The following is a 23,943-nucleotide window of genomic DNA, read 5'->3' as shown; positions in this document are numbered from 1 at the left end:
TTGTTCACAGCCACCAGATTTCAATGCCTGGCTCCTGTGAGCTGGACATACCTGAGACAGGCAGTTTCTGGGTGACCTCAAGCAATAGCTGTTTCTAATGATTTAAACTGGTCACTGAGCTGCCTTGGGGAAATGCAGCATTTTCGGTCCTCAGAGCTGCAGCACACAACATCCTCATGAGCAGGCTGTGTTAGCTGGTCACCTGGTGAGAACCCTTTGCAAGGGTGGGAAAAGAAGACAAAACCTCTCCCTCTAACCCCTTCCCAAGCACCTGGGCCAGCCCTTAACAGTGGGCAGAAGGGAGCCAATCTGTCTGTAGCAGGGCAGGAGCTGAGCAAGTGCAAGGGATGTGATTACAGTCCAAGGAGCACTTCTGTTGAAATCTGAAATCCCCTGCCGCTCACATGGGGGTTTGCTTGGCCCTCGGGGTACGCATTCTCAGCACACCAGGAGGCAGGATGAGTGATGTGAACCCTTATTGCATCGCACAGCCTCCCATGATGATTCAGAGTGTGGGGATTGCTGTGGGGGCTAGAGCAGAGCTCAGCTGCCTGCCGATGGAGACCACTCGCCCTTCGGCTACCTTCCAGCAGCAGCAGCAGGTGAGGGCTTGAGCTAGGCAGAAGCAGCAGCATGACCCAAATCTGCTGTGTCCACATGAGAAAGTGGCAATACTTCAGCAAGATTCGGAAGGGTCATTACAACATGGCTGGAAATCTACCTAGAAGAATCGAAAGTAAAAACATACCTTGTTACTGACCTAAACGGCATGTCTGCACAGATTTCAGCAACTCTGATGCTTAGTGATTCCTTGGCACTGGAGAAATAGCTGCCACTTGCTTGATTTATAGAATAAAGTAGAGCTTTTCAGAGCTACATGCAGGCCAGCACCTGGTGTATGTGGGTAGAAGGATTGTTTCAGTAGCTACCATCTAGAACAACTTGCTCTGTCCTTGGATTAGGCACAGGAAAGGGATGGGCTAGATTTTCAGTCCTGACTTCAGAGGCACGGTAATACCCTGTTAGGAACAACTCATCTAATTCTGCTGTTCTGTGCATTTCAGTGATTAGTGTCAGCCTGCTTGGAAAACCCCTTGCTGAATGACCCGATGAGTAGAAATACGGAGTTAGACACAGGGACCATGACCTCAGAACCAGCCTTAACGATGGACGGTGCTGGGGAAGAAAAGATCGTCGCTTCAGAACTGAGCCCGACTCGGCATAGCAGGGACAGTGGGTTCTTTGAAAGAGGTATTAAAACAATGTTAACCATCCGGAAATCAAAGCAAAGTCTGAACAAAGAGAAAGGGAAGGAAGGTACTGGCAGTTGGAAAGTGAAACGGCTTTCCTTGCGACTCTCCAAGGAGGAAAACAAAAGCACAGTCTGCAATGGCACAGAGGAAACTGGTGAGAAGACAGAAGCAGAGCCCATTCAAGGAGAACCTCTTTCAGGTAAGAAGGAAAAGCACCAGTGCAGTTTGCTTGGTAGGGTATGTATAACTTTCAAGCAGTTTACACTTTGTAAGTCTTGGGTCCAACAGAAGTGCTAAAGACCTGGCATCCCATTGCAGGATAGGGACAACTGTGTCACCCCTTGCACACACTCATTGGGGTGCTACGTGGCCCAGTCTGGGCAGGTTTCCTGTCACTGAACAGTAGCTCAGTAGCTTTCACTTTGTTAGTTTAACCATACCCACAATCAGTCAGTGCATCAGCCTGCTGGCTTACATATCCGTGCGCATACAGCCCATCACACATACCTCTGCTGAGCACAGCTTGGGAACTGCTGGCCTGACAATTATCTGTAAGTGTGGTGTGTGCTATTCCTACACTATCGCCTGCAGTGCACTTCTGGACAATTTCTGCTCTTCAGCTCTGAGATTGAAAGTCCCAGGCCACTCTGTAGGTTGTTGCAGGGCCTTGATGGGGAAAACAGATAGTTTGTGCGTGATCTGGTTTGGCACCTCCACCTTGGTTCTTAATTTAAGAGACTGCCTTGCAAAGGGACCTCTACAGATGCCTTTGCTGTTTTATGCAGACTTTTCATCTAATCTTCTCACAACAGCAGTGTTTCATTTGTTTGGTTTGTTTTCCCCAGGATAGTTAACTCTTGATCATTTTGTCAGCATTGTATAAATAAGTCTTAGTCAAATTACACTAACTACCTTCAGCATGGCTCTCACCTTTCCTCCAGTGTGGGCAGAATACAATGACTCTGATCTTGGTTTAATCACCATTCTCATCCACCTTCTCAAGGCAAAGGTACTACAATATGTCCAGGAGATGCATCACCATGGCTTGACCTCTTCTTAACCTACATTGACCTTTCTTCAATCTACAACCTACCTGGGGAGTAAAAATCCAGGTTGATGCAAACACAGACCCACCATCAGTAAAGGAAGAGTTGGCATGTGAACTATTACAGGATCTTGACCTGAACAAATTGATAGGCCCTGGCACAGGCTGGGATCTACCCAGCTGTAGAGCAACTTTGTGGAAAGGTATCTAGGGGCCCTGGTGGACAAGCTCAGTATGAGTTAACAGTGGGCTACAGTGGCAAAGCCAATAGGATGCTGGGCTGTTCCCACAAGGGCATCACCAGCAGAAATAAAGAAGTCATTATAGAATCACAGGATGGTTTGGATTAGAAGGGACCTCAAAACTCATCTGGTTCCACCTCCCTTGGTATAGGCAGGGATGCCCTACACTAGCCCAGGTTGCCCAGTCCCACTCCACTCAGTGCTTGTCAGGCCACATATGGAATATAGTGTTCAGATTTGGTCCCCACTACATAAAAAAAGATGTGGACAGGCTGGAGAGGGTCCAGAGAAGGGCCACAAAGGAGATCAAAGGACTAGGAAGCCTGCCATATGAGGAAAGGCTGAGAGGCTGAGACTGTTCAACCTTGAGAAAAGAAGGCTCAAGCAGACCTAATCACCATGCTCCAGTATTTAAAGGGTGGCTCTAAAGAAGATGGAGACTCTTTTTTCACAAGGAAAATATGAGAAAGTTACACCTGGGGACATTCCAATTGGACACAAGAGTAAAATCTTTCATAATGAGAACAATCAGACATTGGAATAATCACCCCAGGGAAGTGGTGGACTCCTCAACATTGGACGCTTTTAAGGTTGAGCTGGATGGGGTGCTGGGCCATCTTGTCTAGACTGTGCTTTTGCCTAGAAAGGTTCACCAGATAATCCTTGAGGACCCTTCCAACATGGTATTCTATGATTTTATGGTTTCTAGAAAGAAATTCTTGGTCTACTGCATAGGATGTCATGAGGATCAGCTGACATTGATCAGGCTGACATTGTCTCACTGCTGTAACATACTTTACTGTGCCATGAAGTTAATTCCTGCGTTGCACTGATACAGTCTGAGGTTGGTAAGCTGAATCTGAGCCCATCTCATAAACCTTGCTAGTCTCTTCTCAAAGGGTCATAGTGTTAGAAAATGTTACTATAAGCCCTTTTCATCTCCTGCAATAAACAAGCTGAGGAGCTGCACAAATAAGACTCATCCTGTGCCCAGTAACTCGTGATTGGCCGAGCCTAAAGCAGCTCTGTCAGAAACACATCCCATCCTGAGATAAATATGGCAAGTGATGGAGACTCCACCATGTGCACCATTAAGCTTCATAATGGTTAATTGCCTTCCAATTGTCTTCCTTCAACTACCAGCTGGCTGATCTTGTATTGCTAAATTAAAGATTCATTTAGCACCCAATATCACCTCCCTGAATAATTATCCTAGATGGTGATTAAATGGTATTTTCTCACTTTGATAAACAGAACAGAATGTATTCCTTTACTCTCTCATGGCAAGTACTTGTGCAAACACAGGTTTTACATTAACTTATCTAGAAGAGGCTAAGTTAATTGGCATGGTCTCCCTCCTCTCTCAGTGCAGAAGCAACTGTACCTCTATTTAGGCACTCAGAGCTCTATGCATTGTATGCAGCATCACTAGCTGGGTTATTTGGTGTATTTCTGTCTTCATACAGATATTCTTATGCTACACAGATTATTTGGTGCATATGGTATAAAACCTGTGTGCAGACAAGCCCAAGGGCATAAATTATGGGCTACGAACCATAATTTCTTTGAGTGCTCTCTCATTTTTCCCTATCACTTTACATGTGCATGTCCCAGAAGCAGTGGCCACATATGCCAAAATAATACACTTTCTCTTCTCCTCTTTAATATGCCCAGTATCACAATGGGGTCTCCTGTTCAGAGCCTGTTATGATGCTGGAGATGACAAGAGCTTTTTCCTTCAAAAGCTAACAGAGCACTTGGATCTCCTCAACACATGGCAAATACTTCTTATTTTACTGGAAAATAGGCAGTGATTCTTGCACCAGTAAGGCTTTGAGAAAGAAACGGGAAACTCAGTAGACCTCAGTCACTTTGGGGGTAGCAGTATTTGGTGACTTTCCCCCAGTCTCAGCCAACACCAACCAGTACTGATAGCAGGTACCAAAAGCAGAGAAAGTGGGGAAAACCCACATGAGACCTGAGCACCAGGAGGAAGCACCCACAGGTTTGGATCTCCCCCGGGTCACCCAGCCCTCAACCACCCCAGACAGGTGAACTTCAATTACCTGACATACTTTGGTGTTTCTCAGTTTCCTCCTGCTGGAACCCTGGGACTACCAACCCAGAGACCCTCCCCACTCCCCAGCTAAAGGGTTATTGCAGATTGCAGTAACTGCAGAGCTGAGAAGCGGTGGCTTCTGGTCTTTCCAAAGTCCCTCTCTTTGGTTGAGAGGTAGCTGAGAACCACAGGCATTCACAGAACATCTAAATGTCTGGAATGGGTAAGAAGCATCTTTCAGAGTCCATTTGCTGTGGTAGGCACAGGCAGGAAAGGGTGGCCAGCCATGGATGAGCCAGCCTCTGGTTTTCTACCTCAGTTCCTGCATCTCAAGGAATCCTCATAATGCAAAACACTGGCAACAACTTCTGCTCAGCCCTCAGAAACGCAGGAGTCAGTTTAGCTGTGACATTAATGGGATGTGTCATAGGAAAACTTGATAATGCATAAACTCAAGACAGGAGGGGAGCCTGGGGTTTGCCCAAGGTTACATCTGAACTAGGAGTGTTCCCAAAAATGTATCAGGAGCATGCCTGAGGTGGTATCCTGCTCCCCCCCATAGCCCTGGTATCTCTGGAGGACATGCTTGTGGGTGGGCTGGAGGCAGACATGTCATCTAGTGAGATGTCTGACACAGGAGCTCAGAGGGCGCAAAGGGATCTGTCGGGCTGGGCTCCCTCCCACCCCTCCAGCCAGACCCCTGGGCACTCTCCCTGCCTCCTTGGTGCTGAAATGCCCTTTCACCCAGAGATGCCATGGCCAGTGTGTGTGCAGGGAAACAGGGGTGTCCTTGCTGACAGAAATACTGCTGGGAGGGTATGTCACGGGCTGTCACTGCTGCCAGTCCCAGTTCAGCTCCACACTAACAGAGGGGCAGAGCCAGAGGCAGTTTCATGCAGCCTGAGACCCCCGTGCCTCTCTGTGCAGCCTCATTAGCCGTTTGCTGGAGGTTTTCCTGCAGGGCTATAATCAGTCTGTTTGATACTCCCCACCTCCGAAACCAGCGGTTTAGAGATGTGGCTCAATTTGCAGCGATTTGCATCTCCACTGCTTCCCTCTCCTGTGTCAAACAGGAGCTGGGGAGGTTGTGGGGTCAGTCCCAGGGGCATTGCTGGGACCTGCCTGAGCAGAACAGCCCCCCAAGCCTCCCTGCGGGGTATCTTGTCCTACCAATAAGTGACCTGCCAATCATCTAACGGCTGCTTTATCCCAACCTCTTCCTCCTGTTCTTTCTGCAGTAATGGAAATCAACGATCTTATTCAGAAAAGACAACTTTTGGAAGCATTTGCAAATGTCAAGTACTTGGAAGATGAGATGATAGCTGATCGGGATGCTGAGAAATACAAAGATAACCCCCAGGAGTTTGTGAGGAAATCCAAGGACGTGGATTTGCTTTATAACTCCATCACGAATGCAATCCACTCCATTGTGATGGGAACACTGGAGCATCCCACTATGGAGGATTCCTTGCTCACCTCCCTGGTGACTTTAATTGCCCGTGAAGAAGCAGCTCATCCTAACACAAGCAATGCTGCTGGTCCTGGGTCGGACTTGCTTGGCACACCCAGAAAGTGGAGGGAGAAGTGGAGGGAAGCTGTCAGTGAGAGTGCTAGAAAAAGAGTCCTGGGGGTACCCATGGCATCAAAGGAAAAAGAGAGTTCTTGGCTTGATCACCACCTAGCTTGCCTCCAGAAAAACCTGAGCAAAGACTTACTGAAAATCAAGGTATCAGTAAAAAAGTGCTATCCAGAGGAGTACCGGGTGTGTGACACGTATGTGGAGGCATTTCACAAGGCTATTTCCTCACACCTGCAAGATATCTGTCAGAGACCACTGGAATTCAGTGAGCTCTACTGCTTGCTCGACTGGGTGGCCAACATCTACCACAGGTAAGCTACCTCAGCCTCCTCTGTAGAGCAGCAGGGCCACAGGGTCCTTTGAAAACACCAAACTAATTTCAGTTTCCTGAGTGAGCAGGAGAGACACGGTCACTCCTACAGCAGAGCCAGAAAGCCAGAAAGATTTGTGGATAAAACACTCGGTGCTTTTCATAGATCTCAATTACTTTGTTTCCACCTCCCTCTCCCACTTGCTCTTCTCATATGGCAGGAAGCTCCTCCTTGCAGCTCTGATAAACCTACTCCCTTTCTGCAAATGTTTTGCAAGGTCCAGAAACTGCTTAGTGACTTTTCCAGGCACTGGGAGGGACCTGTGAGGGAGCTCTGCATTCTTCCTGTTCAATTAAAACTGTGATGCATTTGGAAGCAGGTCCCATTACCCTGCATGCTTAGGGGTCAGAGTCATCTTGAGGAGGTGCCAAGACATTACCGTGTGAAATCAGCCGTGCTAAAACAAAGGCCCTGGCTCAGGTGTATCCGCTAGTTGAATAGGAGGTCTGTGGTTTTTAGGACCTTTTAAAGATCCCCGCAATTCAGGGATGGCTAAAGTACTCTGGGAGCTGTACAGACATGTCCAGCACCATCCTCAGGGCACCCTGTGTGGGAGCAGAGACAGGAATTTTTCACAACAGCAATGAAAACTGTGCTACTGGACGTTGCCTGTTTTTAAAGCCGGACGAGATATGTAAGATAGGCACTTGTAGAAGGACCAGCCAGGCACTGAGTGTCAATATTCTCTGTTATTCACTGTCTGAGACCCTAGCTCATCACCCTGGGCTCAAAGAGCTCCCAGACTAAAACCCACTCGAAATACAGTGTGGTGGGAGAAAGAAAGAAAACATCTGTGGGAGGTGCATCTGCTAATAAGCACAGAAGAACAGACATGTCAGAGCAAAATTGTGTCTGCCCCAGTAGCTGGTCTCCAGGAATGGCCTGTACCAGAAGCCTAAGGATGGGACAAACACAGACCTGCTGGCACCCCTCAAACAAAGAGAAGAGGGAGTGAAGGCAGGAGGACCAAGACTGAGTCAAGCAGAGGGAAGAAATGGGCAGGGAGGGGGTGGTGGTGGAGCAGGGCAAGCAGCAGTAACAGTTGCCTAGAACAGTCCTAGCCTGGCTCAAGGACATTCGCATCACAGATGGTCTTGCTTTTGAACAGCACTCAACAGGCTGGTTCTGTGAACTTGGCCAGTTGGTCCTAAAAGCCCATTTACAGTGTGGTGACCTGATGATGTGTGTGTAGCCCTTCAGCATCTTGGCACTGACTGACCAGTGTTATGGCAGGACCACTATGGAAAGGTCACTCCCACTCATTGCCTTTCTCCCTCACATATCCCTACCAGTCTTGTCTGGAGGGAAATTCCTGCACGTCCCCAGCCCCTGGGAACTGTGCTACACCCCAACATTGTATGAGAGAAGAAATGAGCTTCAGCAGCGAAGTTTTGCACCAAAGAAAAGTGTCTCCATCATATTTCTCTAATCTGCTGTGAAAGAGCTTCTTGAGAGCTTGCAGAACAACTTGCAATCACCTTCCTGGGTTGGGTTGTTTCCATTTGATTTTCCCATTCCAAAAGAACTTCATCCCAAAACAGAAGAAAGTGTCTCACCCAAACTCATTATTGATGCTACATTTCAAACAAATGGAAAAAAAAAAAACCAGAAAGAGAGGGGAATGAGCTCCTCGGGTCAGCATCGAGCTGGTCCTCTCAGTCATGGCAGAGTTCACAGTTCAATCTGGGCTGTCCTTTTAAATGAGCAGCAGAGTCCTGCAGCAGCTGGGCTCTGCAGTGCTGCAGATGTGCAGATGTGCCTCCCTAGGAAATCTGAACCAAGACCATGGGAACATTGACTCCAAGACACTGTCAGCAGGCTGAGCCTTTTTATTTCTGCTGATCATTCACTCTGCACCAGCCTGAATCTTGTACAGCACAATCCTCACTTGGATCCAAACCTGACAGCGGACTGGGCGCTGGTTTGGTGATGGGGACCCTTTTTGGTGGTCAGGCAAACAGGCAGTGTGTAGGACACTGCAGCTGTGTTACCTGCTGACCAGGTGACAGCTTGCACCTTAGGACTTACATTCTTCGAGCGCAGGAATATTTTCTTCTCCCTCTTCTCCACCTTCCTCCCAATGGATTCAGTGCCACCCATGGTCCATGGCAGCTTGCAAGGGCAGCACGTTCAATTTCACAGGCTAATAATGGGTTTCTCACCCCAGAGGGAGAAGCACAAGCCCTGGGCAGCACATGGGGGAGAATAACAAGCTGACATGAGCTGCGATGTGACACCGGAGAGGAGCCAGGGAGATCAGCTAACTGCATGCTGCTACAGGAATTACCCTCAAAGGCATCTCGCAGGCTTGTAGGCAAATGAATCAGCTTCAGGTTGTTTATTTAAAAAAGTAAATTCTCATAGCACTTTTCATGTCCAAACAACTCAGGAGTCTTATGATTTCTAAGGTGGGCTGGAACCTTAGATCATTTTGATTTTGAATAATTAGGATTTTGAATAGTGAGGAAAGATTTTCTTGTTAAAGCTTGAAAACAAGCATCACAATTTAAGCTTTAAGTATATTTCTCACGGCTTAATAATTATGTAGCTCATGCCACATGAATATTCCATCAGTTTACTCACACTCCAAGGCAACATAATTTGCTCTTTTTAATCTTTCCAGTGAACTCTTTCTGGGTCACCCCGATCTCAAACCAGAAGTTAAGACAGAAAACCTGTCCCTGCTGTTGACACCAGCTGATTGGGATAAACTGAAAACCAACTACATGACTTCTGCAAAGGTGAGGATTTTGACCTTGTTCCCACATGGCCCCCGGGGAGGGTACAGGACCCCAGGATCCCGGGCAGAGGTCTCAGATAGCTGCATCATGGCTTCTAGCCCCACCAGGTGATGAGTCCTGCCAGCACCACACAGAATGGCCTTTAATTAGAAGCAACAAAGTCCTGAACACCAGTTCTGGGACCATGAGCTTGAACCTGGATGAGCACTGTACCAGACCCATACCAGTATGGCAGAGGCTCACCAAAAGCTCATAGCTGGGACTCACCAGATTGAAAGCATTGTAAAGTTAGGTGTAAAGGCACTTAAGCTGCTACTTTCACAACGTGGAGCTCCTCCAGCACTTCTGAGGTTTGCTACAGGCAGACGACAGCTTTGGGCATGTCCCCAAAGGAGAATGTCCCCATGGTTCAGCTTCCCTGAGGAAGCCCCTTCTGCAGCTGTCTTTCTGCTGTCCTTGGCTGGGGCCCCGTGTCAGATGACAAGCTTTCCAGGCTGTTTGCTGGGTTCAGAGGTTTTCTTGCAAGCCATTTCTGAAACAGGGCACTGTTCAAGGTGAGCTCAAGGTACCCAGCTGAATAAAATCAGCATTGCTCCATCGTGCTGGTAAAGGATCATTTTGTCTCACAGCCAGGACTGAACAGCACTGCCACATATTTGAGTAGCTGTACTGCCAGGAAGGACCAGCTTGATCTTTAATCTTGATATTGTGTGTTATATGTGCTAGAGGACTTTGCAATCAAGCAGTCAAGAAGCTGACACAATATTTCCCTGCCAGGACAATGATTCTTCCTTGATTTGGGAGAAGCTTGCCCCCGACACAGCACAGCTCCTTGCTTTTCCTGGGAATCAGTGTAGAGTTAACAGGGTTTAAGAAAGAACTTGGACTCTGCTGATCTTTCTCCACTGCACACATGAGCCTTGTACACATGCAACAGAGCAAAAGGCAGCAAGTCACTTTATTCACGCTTGTTTCATTATCCTGAGCGACATGTTTCCTTCCTACATTTAACATTTAGGGGAAAATTGAATGCTGTTTTGGAAACATCCTGGAACTGGAGGTCACGGAGAAGTGGGAGAAGGAAGTTCATCCAGAAGTGAAGGGAAACCTCTACCAGTCCTCACTCTCCTTCGATATTCAAACGGTATTTAATTAGCTGGGGCAAAGTGTGCAGGGCTCTGTGGCTCCAGGAAAACTGGATCACTACCTTCTGGGGTAGAGGTACTGCCTCCTGTGATAATTTATGTTAGTCACGCGCTGGCAGAATACATTAGAGCAGAAAATGTCGTTTATTACAACTTTTAGCTCTCCTGCTTGCTTTCTAGCTGCAAATTAAACCTGCTGTCAATTGTGTCAGCAACATAATAGGCAACTGATTTTAAAGTCCTTAAATCTCTTTGATTAGAAAGAAGAAAGAGAAGGGGAAAAAAGGCAGAAAGAAAAGGTTTGTTAGAAAAACCCTTTGGCTGAAAGAGCAACTTTGTCCTGAGGCTGTGGCAGCCGTGGAAAGGCCGTAGGCAGTGACAGCCACTCCAATTTAAACAGTACAAAACCCAAAAGCTCCTGCTAGCTTTAGGGACCACAGGGTAATAAATCCAGGAGGGGTTTGTATTCATTCTCCTCACTCAAAGGGTTGACTCATTTCAATTAAATAATACAAAAAAAAAAGAAAGAGAGGAAATCAAAGAGTTTTGCCCACTGCCATGGCTCTTTTGCATAGAGGAATGTGACACACTGGGCGGTCACCAGGAAGATGGGATCGGATTAGCGGAGGGACAGGAAGCCTCAGGAAGCTCTGGAGAGGGGCTGCCTCGCTCCAGAGAGGCAGCTGTGCTGGTGGGAATGGGAATGAGCGAGGAAGCCCCAGCGCAAGCAAGATTTCAGGGTGATGCCGGACCCCCCCGTAGCCCCAGTATCATTCCTGAGGAGGGGGCTTGTGTGGGCACTCAGAGATAGTGCTTATAACCACCCTCAGCATGGGGACAGTGGGTTGGGGATTGACTGCCCTACAAGAGGAGGACAGCACCAGGCAGCTCGGGGCTCCAGTAAGCACTGAGTCTAACTCACACTCAGGCAGCAGAAGGACAGGGGGCCATTAGGGATGAATGATTATGCCACAGAGCAGTTTGTGCCTTTTGGCCCATTCTGGATTATTATTTTTAAAACTGCCAGAGAATAATGAAAAACGCCTGGCAACAAGCTGGCTGTTTCCCCCTTCGCTGGGCGAGTCATGTTTACTAAGCAAAGCTGCATGAGATCCTTGTGAATGATGTTTCGCTTCTCCCATTCATTGGAGCTTTTTTGTGCCCTTTACTAGATCATCGGAGAGTACATGAAGGTATCTGGAATGATCAGCAAGAGCCTGGAAACGAAAATGCTTGAGCTGTGCCTGGCAGAGCTGCACAAATTCATACCAAGGTCATCACCGCTCCGGGAAGCACATTCCTTCCAAATGAGTCCCACACTGGTAAAAAGCAGGGAAAAGGTCCATGCACTGGGCCAGATGCTGGCACTGAGCAGGCACGAGCCTGCTCCTGGGAGAATTAGAGATCACAATGAGCCCAGTAATGAGTGAGCTGCAGAACAACTTGGAGGGAGTCGTAAACAGAGCCAGTGGGGACACTTGTGAGTCCCGAAGTCTGAGGTCAGAGCTTCAGGAAGAAGCTGTTGGATGGGAAAGGGATGGGACCACTGCAGTCCCATCTATCCAGGACCTTTGTGGCTTCAGATGCTGGTCACTTGCAGCGGCAGCCACATGCAAGCAGCAGTTGTGGACCCCCACACCCGAGGAGTTGTGGACCTCCTTGCCCAAAACATTATCCAAGTGTTTCAGGGTGAATTCTGCCACAAGGGTTTTCTCCTGCAGCCCATGGCTATAGGCAGAGAAATGTCTCTGTTTCACCCAGGCAAAATATATAGCTGGGCTGCCAAGTCTTTTAAAAATCTACCTGATGCCCAAGGGATACAGGACCCTCCACCTTTGGTGAAATGATCTTTGCCTGCTTGGTAGTCCCTGAGTTATGGCCTCAGACGTTACCCCCAGTGGCATGCTCTGGGGATGCTCCAGGGAAGACTTTTGGCTTGCAGAGGGTCCCAGCACAGCGACACGCTGGCTGACCCCTCCGGCGGGGCTGTGTTTCAGAGGTACACGGCCGTTGCCGGAGCAGCAATCTGTAGAGGAGAAAGGTTGTTTGGCACGAATCAACTCTGAGCAAGAATATAAATAATTTCACATTAACCTTTGACGTTTCCCACCTCTGGGAGGTGCTGAGCAGGGAGGTTTGCTGGAGTGAGAGTGAGCAGCCTGAGTGCTGCTCTCTCATGTTGTAAACCTGGGCCATGGCAGGTGTCCAAACTGCACTGAGAGCGATGCTTTCCTGTGTAAACCCTTAGCTTCAGTAGCCCAGCGATCTACACTTGTCTCCCATAACCTGAACGAGCAGGGTTGTTCAAACCAGCGATGTGGCTTTGAAGTCTGCTTGGTTTTTTGAATCACAGTATGGATATTCCATTAATTCTTTTTTTTTCCTTTTTTTTTTTTTATTTCCCCCCCTCACTTTTGGTTTTCTTTGCTCCTTTTATTTAACCTGTTCTCTTTTTTTATCTTTTCACCTTGACTTGCCTTGCCTTCCCTTCCCTTCCCTTCCCCACCCCTTTCCCTTTTCCTTTCCTTTTCCCTCTCCTTCTCCCTTTCCCTTTCAAACAAAATTGGTGTAAAATATAAGCTGGGGCAGCAAGGGCTCACAGATGAAAGGGTCACTGAAACTTAAGCTTTTTCTTAAACAAGCCCAAGATGCCAGGGCTGAGACTAGCCTTAGCAGGTTCCTTTACCCTGACAAAGAATGGGACCACCAGGCAAAGCCCACCTGAGCACACAGCCTCCTGCCAGCAGCACGGACCTGGCTGTAAAACAGCTGTCTGAAGTGTAAAAGCTGTGACACACAGCAAACAGCTACCTAACACACCACGCTGGGGGTCACAGGCGGAAGATGTAGGTGTGCTGCCCTGTTCCTGCTCACCTTCTGTTGGAAAATCAGCCCTGAGGTAAATCCTTTCCTTGTGTGCTTAAGAGGGCACATATTATATTGCCCAAAAAGTCAATGAAATGAAGGACCAGGCTAATGAGCCTGAGTACCACGGCCGCAATTAATCCCTCAGCATGAAGAAAAGTCAGAGATTTGGCATGCTGAGATCCCTGGCATCTCTCCAAAAGTGCTGCGTACCCACTCAGGCAAGAGCACCTGAAACCCATAATTATCTGCCATCTATTCCCCTACTGTTATGACACCAAGAAAAAATATGTCCACATACAGAGGGGACAGATTGGGCCAGCTACTGGTGCCTCCCTGACATCACCATGTACACAGAAGATGAGCCATCCTCAGTCCCCACACTGATCACATTACCTGTGTGTCTTCTCCCGCAGGTTCGGGGAAAAGTTCATGGCATGGAGCACTGCCCAGGACAGCCCCATCTTTGTGCCTTATTTTGCTGCCTACATCAACAGCTTCCATGACCTGGCGTAAGTCCGCTCCCCCCTGAGCCAAGCCACTGTGTTGCTGGGGTCCGGGAGGGTGACAGCATCTGGAAAGGAAAGACCAAGGTTCCTTGGGGTGCCTTGCTGGCTGCTGAGCCTCCAGCCCTTCCTCACCTCATGGTGGGATGTTCCCTAAGAGATGCAGATAAAAGTCATGAGGGTGAAGAGACAGAAATAGGGGAGGATGGTGCTCGTGTGAAAGCTTTAAGCCCATTTTCAGCCCATCTTTTTAGGCCTCTGAGGTGGGGTTTTTCATTTCTTGTTCTGGAGGCTAGCAGCATCAACCCAGCAGCTCTGTCCAAAGGCACTGGGCAAGAGGAAACTCCGTGAAAGCACTCAACCTGCAAATGAACCCCTCACCATCGCTGCTGGCCGCTGAACATCTAGGGCTTTGCACGTGCTAGGAATTAGTTACTTAAAGCCACAGGCTGAAAAGGCCCCTGACGCACAGCTATGCCCAGACTGCTCCTGGGAGCGGGACCACTCTCCCCATAAATAGGATGGTGCCAGTCAGTGTGTGTCCCAGGGTTTGGCCCATCAGCCCAGTGCTGTGGCACACAATGACCTTGCACTTCACACCCTGCAGCTGCCCGCACCCCTCTGGTGCCACGTAGAACAGGGGCTGTTTGTACAGCACCTGCCAGGAGATGCTATGCAGCCTCACAGGGACACAGCTCTCAAGGGCCAGGGGCTCTTCAGCAGCTGGGGTCACTCCTGCCAGGCAGACGTGGTGCTTCAGAGGCCAACCCAGCGAACGCCTGGGGTCTGGCCACCGACAAGCCTGGGTTGTTCTCTCTAGCCCAGGCTGCCGCATCGCTGCCTGGAACCGCCCGCGGCAGGGATGCCGTGTGCCGGAGATCCCTCAGGGGATGCAGAGGGTTTCGTCTTGCGGTGTCTCGCAGGAGCCGACGGTTCCAGCCGCAGCGAGCACTACCATCGGGAAGTCTCTAGATGGCACGGTCTCTCCAGGAATGCTTAACCTCGGCGCGGAGCTGGTTTTCTCTGCCTCCTCCTGCCCCGATGGAAAATCCCTCTCCCCTTCCCTGCTGGAGACGGGAGAGGTGGTGAAGGGAGAAGCCAGCCCCAGGCAGGGAGCTGGCAGGCGGTGGATGGGCTTCGCTGGGTTTATTCCTGAGTTAAATATTTGCCAGCCTGGGTTGATGAGTTTCTGGGCAGAGGTAGGTGATGTAACAGCATGGTATTGTGGATGCTGGACCCAGACTTCACGTATTCAGCAGGAGCTGTGGACTTAAGCCCCCAGCCTGGGGTGAGGGGGATGCTTTTAAGTGTTTTGTAGTCCTGTCTCGGCAGCCTCAGATATATAAACTAGCTACCAGACAGTAGCAGGAACCCGCCGTGCTCTGTGCTCACAGCAGTGGATGTACTACATCCAGGGAAGTTCTGGGAGCACTAGCATTTCTGTGGTTCCACCTAAAGCGTGTTACAGAACAGCAGGGATAGAAAGTGAGAAGAAATCCAGGTGCTTTCAATGCCCCCCGAGCCCCCCCACACTGCTGGGAATTTCGTTAACCTCTCAGAAGTTGTCTTTTCTTCCTCACTAGTGGGAAACCTTGCAGGGGTAGGCACTGTTCCTAGGAAATTCCAGATTGCCACTTCCACCGTTCACCGTCCCAGCAGCCCGTGATAGACGCAGCATGGACCGAGTCAGGCAGGCCCTGGGGGTGGCAGGGGCGATACCTTTACCTTCTCTGGCTTTATCATTTACTTCTCTCTTACCCCATAAACACCTCAGTGCTCTCTCAGGTACCTGGAAATCATTTAGCAGAAGTGTTGCTCAAGTGAAAAAGCAACCAGCCTACGCAACTGCTTTGCATCACCTGATGAGGAAATAGGTGGTTTTTTAAGCACAGTCATTCAGCTGTGATTAATTTTCAGTGTATAGGATTAGGGGGAGAAAAAAAAAAGGAAAAAAAAAAAAGGTCATTGACCCATTAGGTGTTCCCAAGAGGAAGAACTATATACACAAAATTGTTTAAAAATAACACCCAAGATACTAATCTGGATAAAATACTTAGGGGAGTGTAATAGTTTACATTTTAACACTAACTCATTGGTGGTGTGTGTCTCTCTCTCTAGGTCGGGGCTAGAAACAGTGTTTAAAGTTAATACTGAAGAACTGCAGAAGATTTTTGCATCTCTGACAGAGAACTTCATAAATATTTTTTTAAATAAATTAAAAACAAAAACCCAGGTAAGAGGATCTTGGCCAAATTATTTCCTAAACATTTTGATTTACTTATTCGTAGATCTGTCATCGCTGTCTGTTATCAACCTCCTCGGGACAGAATTCCTTCTGGTAGAGGAGGTTTTTCCAGGCTGTTTCCATGGTGAAGAAAGACTGAGCCTTTCAGTGTGAGGATGCTAAAGCTCTGGTATCAGCTGATGAAGCTCTGATACCAGCTTAACCTGTGTTAAGAGGCCTAAAAGCCGAAGTGCTGCAATGCAGTTTCTGTTTCCCAAGTGCTGCAGACAGGACTTTCTCCACTCAGCCAGCTGGGGGTCCACTAGCCCTAGCTGGTATAACATGAGAGATGAGGGAAATTAAGCTTTTGGTCCCACCCCTCTTCACTCCTCCTATTCACTTTCTAAATCACTTTCGGAACTTTCAGAAACAAAGATAGTCGCACAACTGCTCCAATCTCAGCCAAGTCTGCCTGGCCAAGGGACTTTCCAGTGACTGCAGAGCTTGTCTCTGAGCCTAAGGGGCAGGCAAGGAAGGAGGCAAGCCAAGCCATTGAGTAAGAGAGCCGAAAAGCCGTGAGAACTGAGGGCGGGTGAGGCAAAGCATTTCTAAACAGCCCTCCAGCAGGCTGGGAGCACAGCAGGAGAGCACGAGTGGGAAGAGTAATTGGGAAGGAGGTTGCCTGGAGTCTCAAGGCAGAGAGAGTTCCTGAGAGCTAAGAGGAGAAAAGTACAAAGGGGATGTGTCAGCAAAGGGATGTGTTCAATTTGACTTTTAGGTGAGTGTCTTCCAGGTGCCAACAGAATCCTTCAGCAGATGTTCCTGTGATGTGGAGGCACATCAGCTCTAGGGACCCAGCATGAGAAATAGCTTGCTGGGGACACTTGGTTAGGAGTACCTTGTACCTAGGTGGGAAATGGTGGCATCACTCCCACATCATCACTGACTATGAGGTATCAAGTCAGGGATGATCCCAGCTGCTATTCCCTCACCACATCAGAGCAATGAGGAGAAGGAAATTCCCAGTGAGACTTTGTGTAGATATGTGCATTTGCAGGGAGTAGAGACAGTCCCCTGCAAGTGCTGTGAGCAGGAGGAGCTTGAAGGAAGGCTGGAAGGGTGATGGATTACTGGGCTAGTTTGCAACAGATTCACTCCCAAGTGACTTGTGCCCATAGCTGGTGCAAACCCATGTAGCACATGGTGGCATGCCACACACAGCCTTTTTCTAGCCAAGCCTGTGTTTCCTCTGATTAACATTCACATCTGTTTCTTCATCCACATAGTAGAGATAAAGCTTTACTTACCTAAAGAAATATAGCTGTTGGATTAGAAAGCAGCACAGAGCAATGAAATGAGGTGTCCCAAGTAAGCCATTAATGCCAAAGCACCTTCTGCTCAGGGAGGGATGCTTCTCCTGTTTGCACTGGGGCTCCTACCCAGAAAGGGGAGGCATGGGTCTGAATTCCCAGGGGTGGAGAGAGAAACCCAGCCTGCTCCATGCTCCTGGTAGCTACCTCCTCATGTGTCTTCATGTAGAGTGGGTGTGCTGTCGGTGCTCTGTGCTTTTCAATTCAATGCCCCCAAAGAAGTCGTACTGCTGGGTGCCTTCAGATACTGCATCAGCTAGTCTGAATGTTACTGGTCCCATCAGTGAGTTGGTCTTTTTTTCAGCCACTCCTCAAGAAAATCCTAACTAAGGACTGGATTTTGGCAAAAGAAAAGCCAGACTCGCTGGCGTCGGCAGTGTCACAGTTCTCTGAGCACCTGCAGCACATGAGGGAGCCTAAGGGCCAGGTAGGTGGCTGCTCCCATGCCTGGGTACAGTGATGCTGTGGGAGTCCCACTGCCATTTGCAGGCTGTGGTCCAACCAGTGGACTTCTTTCTGTCGGCAAAGGCTTTTTCCAACCACAGGAACTGCTGATGCAGGGGAGTTCAGCTGTTAACCACACTTCCACATGAGACTAAACAACATCTTTCCTTTCAGTAGTTTAAATACGGGAAGTGATTTCTTTAAAGAGGAACACAAAGCCTTGTTGAACATCACCAGTGAACATTGTCATTCCATCAGTCACAAACTTACGTGCTCCTTTCACATCTATGCAGTTGTGAAATGAATGGGTAGGTGACAATGGCTCTATATTTAAAATCTGTGAGCACTGTCGAAACCTAGTTCTAAAACAATCCTAAGTACCCTCCTTTGTGACCAAGGACCCAAGCTGCCAATGCAAAATCATGGGCTGTTTCCATGGTGTTCTCTTGGGCACTGCCATTGCTCTGTGCCAGAGCAAGATGGTGCAAGCTGCTGGCTCCCTTCAGCAGGGCTGGCCTGGGCAGTGTGTGCCAACGCTGTGCTGCTTTTTGTGTATCATCTCCTCTATTGCCTTAGATGCTGCTGAGGACCTGAAGGCTTCCCCTGCCCTCAGTGCCCTGACCATGCATGGGAACCACAGAAGAAACATGAGATATGTGTGTTTGTTTTTTTAACCAGGAGCTTCTACGTAATGTTCATAAGTACATGGTAAAGGAATACATCATTCAGGTCATCAAGCCCAGAAGGAAAATGGATGGGGACACACGGCAGCGAGTGAGCGAAAAGATGAACCAGGAAGCCAGAATCCTTAACAATACACTCATTGATCAGGTATGTGAGTTCCCTCCTGGTATCCTCTGACTTCCCGCTTCCCAGAGGTGCAGTATCCCCCATCTGGCTTCCTGGGGACCCAGGCAGCCCTCCTCAAGGAGGGTGAGCCTCAAGAAATGTAAATGTACTTAAAAGAGAGCAAGCAAGGTGGTTACTGCAGGTTCATGGACTTCCAGCCAGTGGCTTCTCTGCAGTAGTGGCTTGTGTATGCTCAGCTCTCAGCATTCTGACTGCAGTGCTGGGTGGTTTAGCACACTCCCAGGCATACAGGCACTTGGTGTGGGGTGGTTCTTGTGCTGTAGAAACATCCTTCAGCAGCTTCTTTCTGGGCCTGTTCCCTTGGGCCGTGGGATACACCTTGTCTCTGAAGGATCCCTGCCCTGGGTGCAGCTCAAGGAGAGAAGTCCATTCAGAAGGTCCATTGAGGCACACAGTGTGCCTACAGGAAGGTGATGGGCAGCAAACTGGCTGTTTGTGTGCACACAAAACTATTAGGCAGCAGAATGTGAAGTCCTTCAAAAGGTGAGGACCACAGTCACAACAGCCTGCTCAGGGTCTGAATCACTGGGGTGCTCATGAGCATGAAGGGGTGCAGAGCCCAAAAGAGCTCCTGGGGCTGCCTTGCCATTGTCACCCAGTGCTGCCCCCCCAGCAGCATGCTGCCCACCAAAGGGCAGCCTGTCCTGTCTGCAGCAGTACTGTCCTACACCAGTTAAAGCAACCCACTGTGGTGCTCTGTGCTACAGGTAAAAGGGTGTTTTGCAGGTGATGCATTCCCCTCTGCTGTCCCTTTATGCCCCCTTTTTCACAGGGCTCTGACTCCGACTGGCTTCTTCCTGCCATACACCACATTGCCAACATCATTGGGGAGAAAAAAAAGGACAAGATCAAGGAGCATGTGAATGACCTGCACCTGGATTACCCCGATATCAGGTGTGTGAAACAGCAGATGCCAGAACTGCTGGGCCCCAGCTCAAACAGCACTAGCTTGGCACGTGCAGTAGGCAAGCTCCTCAGCTTCTCTTCTCAGCTGATAGCCACATGTTGGAGGTCAAGGTGCCAGCAACAGGGGGAATCCCACCTTATTTTTCTTGATGGCTGTATCCTTTCTCTTTTTTTTTCCCCCTGCCTGCTGGATCTTATAATGAACACAAGTTACCTCAAAAGCCTTTTCAGAATAAAATAGAATAATTTTGGTTGGAAAAGGCCTAGAGCAATCATCTAGTCCAGCTGTCTGATCACTTCAGGGCTGACCAAAAGCCAAAGAATGTTATTAAGGGCATTCTCCAAATGCCTCTTAAATGCTGACAGACTGGAGCATCAGCCACCTCCCTAGGAAGCCTGTTGCAGTGTTTGACTCCCCTCTTGGTAAAGAAATGCTTCCTAAAGTCTAAACCTCCTTTTGATGCAGCTTTGAGCCATTCCCATGAGCCCTGTCACTGCATACCATTTTATTGCTCCAGATGAGCCTTGTCTCTCTGTAAAGCTCCAGGCTGCTTTTCCATGCCTGACCAGTATTAGCCCAGCTTGCCAATTTTCAGGCTCCAGGCAAACAAGTAGTTTGTCTCCTGTTTTGAGGCTCAGATCTCAAAGTGACCCCGAAGACATTGACATAGTTTGGCTGCAGTTTCTGAAAGGGCCTCAACAAAACCACAGCATTTTTGAAGAAATTATAAATTCTTTCCTTTGTATTTTCCTTTTGCTGTTCCAAAGCAGCATCTGCAAAATTTATGGCTACTGGAAAAATAAACAAAGTGACTGTTTGTGCATGGCTAAGAAGCTGCATAGCAGAAGTTGCCTCCTCTTCTACCAGTCACTGAGAAGGAATATTAGTGGTACAGCTTCCAAGAAAATCCATTTCATCAGAAGCATTTCAGAAAAAGACCAAAGGTTTTTGCACTGGGTTACACAGTTCCTGATGGATAATATTTATACAAAGTAAACCATAAATTTAACATATTATTCAGAACACTTAAATGGACCCTCTAGCATTCAGAAAAAGATGACATTAAACCTATTTCCCTTTTTCCAAAACTAAGGCTGGAATTTTTTGGAAGTATATTTAAATCAGGAGTGCCAGATATGCTCTGGGCTTATCTGTGTGGGGAAATTCAAGACATGGACTTGAAAAAGAATAATTGTTGCTGACTAATTTCCTAGGTGAACACACCTATTAAAAAAAAAAAAAAAAAGAAAGAAGGAAAAAAAAGCCTTAATCCCAGTGGCCAGGTAAAGCTGACGAAGGAGGCAGTGCCTGTTCTGGGAAGGATGGGGGATGTAAATGACGGCTAGTCAGCCTTAGCTATTTGAAAACCATTTTATAGGAAGAAAAACCATTTATAAGGCTGTGATTTGTGGTATTTTTTCATCATTAGCCTTAGTGCCAAGCCAGGTTTTAAGGCTTGTCCTCTGGGTTTATTTATTTCCTGGCTTTCCATTATTGAGTAATATAATTTTTAACAATTGAGTTTGGAAAACGAGGCGGAACCTGCTGGACCTGCATTGCTTCCTGTTGAAGTGTCTGCTAGTTCTTTCCCTGAGCTCTTGGAGACGTTGCTGAATTTGTATATACTGAGATTACTGGAACAGGGTACGTTTCCAAGTTGGCTTTCCTAGCTGTAATCTAATTAGTGCCTGTCAGCTTTCTAAATATTAGCACTTCCATTACTCAACTCAAAATAATCATTAAAGAAAAGGTCTGCAGCCTCTCAGGAAAACTTGCAAAAGGCATCGTGTGTGTGTGTGTGTGTGTGTGTGTGTGTGTGTGGGCAGAGGAGGAAATTCCCCGAAGCACCAGCAGCAGCAGGAGCGTGTCCCACCAGTGCAGGGTGGTGGGAGCTGGAGCTCTCTGGCTCAGGACCTCTGCAAGCTGCAGACTCCCATCCTGGTGGCTCCTCCAGTGCAGTGAGGAGACTTTTCCCCATTGCTTTGCCATGGCTTTGCTCTGTCTCCAGCACAGCTGTTGGTTGCTAACCTCTGGGCTGGTTTTGCTTGCTGGGACTGAGAGGTCTTGTTTGGTTTCTGCAGGAAGGAGCACATCCTGACCATGCTTGCACGCCGGGGGCTGCGGCGCACCAGGAGAGCAGCGATTCTTCGGCAAGTTCATATGCTGCAGAGCCCTGATGGTGGAGAGGGCAACACGCTCTTTGCTGAAATTGATGCCCCAGTGACCATCAAGTGCTTCTAAACCAGAACCAAACCAGCAGTCAGCATCATCCTTCCACCTACGCTGCCACTATTGCATGATCCAAAATCTGCTCCCCTGCCTCACCCCTCTGCAAACACAACTTTCTGACTGCTGTAGTGGTAGTTTTCTGAGTTCAGAACCTGAGTTCAAAAACTGAAGGCAACAGACGTGCCAAGACAATGACCTCCTGCAGGAGCTCCTGGGCAGTAACTCCAGCCCAGGCACTGTGTCTGCCCCGTGTCCAATACACGTCTTATTTTTAGACTGCTGCTCAGTTGTTTGTTCCAAGATTGAGTCTCTTCAGAGAACAGGAGAAAACCAAAAGGAGTTTACTCAGAGCTATATTAAGGCTTGGACTGTGCATTGCATAATTACACAGTAGCAGAGCAAGAGCCTCCTTCATAATTAGTGTCCCTGAGCAACCGAGGGGCAGAGCTTGGGCAAGGGATGTGGTACACCCAAGTCTTATTTCCTCCCCCATGAACCAGCTGGCCAGGTTGGCATGAAACATGACTGGTGACGTCGTGACTTGATGCCACAGACCACTACCTGCCTCAGGAGGAAAGTCTTGCAGGGTAACCAAACTCCATAGCTGGGGCACGCAGCGCATGGAGCAGGCTGCACTCCAGTATGGGACCCATGGCCCTTCTGGTGTTTCAGCAGATTTTCCTCACTCACAGTCTGCCTTGCAAAACTCCAGTTTGACTGAAGGCCTGTTCGTGCCATCACAGCCTGTCAGCGTGGGCAGACGTGGCTGGATCAGAGGAGGGAGGCTCTGAGTCTTCCTTGCTGCAGGGAAAAGGGCCACCATGCCCCTTGTCCATTTTCTTGTGCATTCAAATGTATATTAACAAGTCTGGTACAATCTGACTACAGTATGAAACCTTATGTGAGGTGGACAGGCATAGTGCTACAGGTTGGATCCTCCTCTGGAGTAAACCAGCATCACCTCATCAATGGGTGTGGACCACCACCATTTCAGCTCTGTGGGGGATCTGAAGTATTACATCCAGCATCTGCTTGGGAGACTAAAAGCGACATCCAGCAGTCTCTGGCTGTACAAATCTAATTTTATTTAATCCAATTTATCCTTTAGGTTGCCCTTCACAGGAATTAATCCAAGTCTGTACAGAAACATGTTTACGATCTATCAATTAATGTGATAGATGGGGACATGGCATAGCCTTGAACACTAATTTGCCTGCAGCAGAGCTTAGAGCATCAGTAGTGAGCCTCTTTTGTTTCCTTTGCTCCAGTTTGCACCAGTGTAAATTTCAGCCCACGTGGGCAGCAGCTGCTGGTGACAGGCCAAGGGAGCTGCTCTGATGAAGAAGAAACACAGAGTGCATCTTTAATTTTCAATCATCATATGAAAAATTTTCTCAGGCTAGACTGCTACATCCACAGTCAAGACGTTTTTCTAAAGATGGCTTTGACAAATCGGGTATAAATGGAGAGCTTGAGGTAGGAAATCCTGGGAGGAATTTTCTGCCCTGCATTATTCTTCCATATAGCTCATGAAAATTCCTGTAAATCCTCAGCTTGGTGACTCGCTGCATTTGCAATGGAGAAGTGAAATATCACCTGCACCTCTGGATAGGTGTGCAGAGCTCAGGAACACTTTGGAGCAGCTCCCCTTCCCTGTTGCAGGGATGTGGCATAAGCAGGGTGCCCTGTATTACACCCCCTTGAGTGTGTGAGCTCCATCCCCCATGTCGGCAGAGGGGAAGGGCGTCAGCACTGGGAGATCTATATTTGATGTCAAAAGCATCGACTAAACGGGGGAGATAAACAGGGGATTTCAAGTTTTGCATCCTTAGCCAGACATATTTAAGGCTGGATTTTCAGAGAAGTGCAGGATTTGAGGCACTGATGGGGGGAGGTTTTATGCATCAGAAATTTCTCTCTACCCCTTGAGCATCTATCTCTGATCCAAGCATCCCATGCAAGGCTTCTGTGGCACAGAAATTCTCCCCAATGCATTAAAGGTGTCCTGGCTTTTCAATTGTATTGTCTTCCTGGTGGTCTCTCCACAAAGCAGCTGCCTTTCCTCAGGCTCCAGCCGCCTGGCCCAGGGATTA

At 48.3% G+C, this 23,943-nt stretch overlaps 1 protein-coding gene across 1 annotated transcript; it reads left to right on the top strand.

The window, feature by feature from the left end:
- Window positions 1-1,109: 1,109 nt before the first annotated feature.
- EXOC3L4 (exocyst complex component 3 like 4) lies at window positions 1,110-22,032 on the top strand (the record flags this gene model as incomplete). The annotated part of the gene is made up of 11 exons (XM_084270706.1): window positions 1,110-1,452; window positions 5,838-6,489; window positions 9,173-9,290; window positions 10,309-10,434; window positions 11,608-11,708; window positions 13,717-13,812; window positions 15,925-16,039; window positions 17,705-17,827; window positions 18,523-18,675; window positions 19,487-19,608; window positions 21,703-22,032. The coding sequence occupies 11 exons, from the start codon at window positions 1,110-1,112 to the stop codon at window positions 21,860-21,862; spliced, it is 2,109 nt and encodes a 702-aa protein (XP_084126832.1). The 3' UTR covers window positions 21,863-22,032.
- Between the last annotated feature and the right edge of the window lie 1,911 nt (window positions 22,033-23,943).

Source organism: Gallinula chloropus (genome assembly GCF_964237585.1).
Source record: "Gallinula chloropus genome assembly, chromosome: 14".
Classification (NCBI taxonomy): Eukaryota; Metazoa; Chordata; class Aves; order Gruiformes; family Rallidae; genus Gallinula; species Gallinula chloropus.
This window is presented reverse-complemented; position numbering and strand designations above follow the sequence as displayed.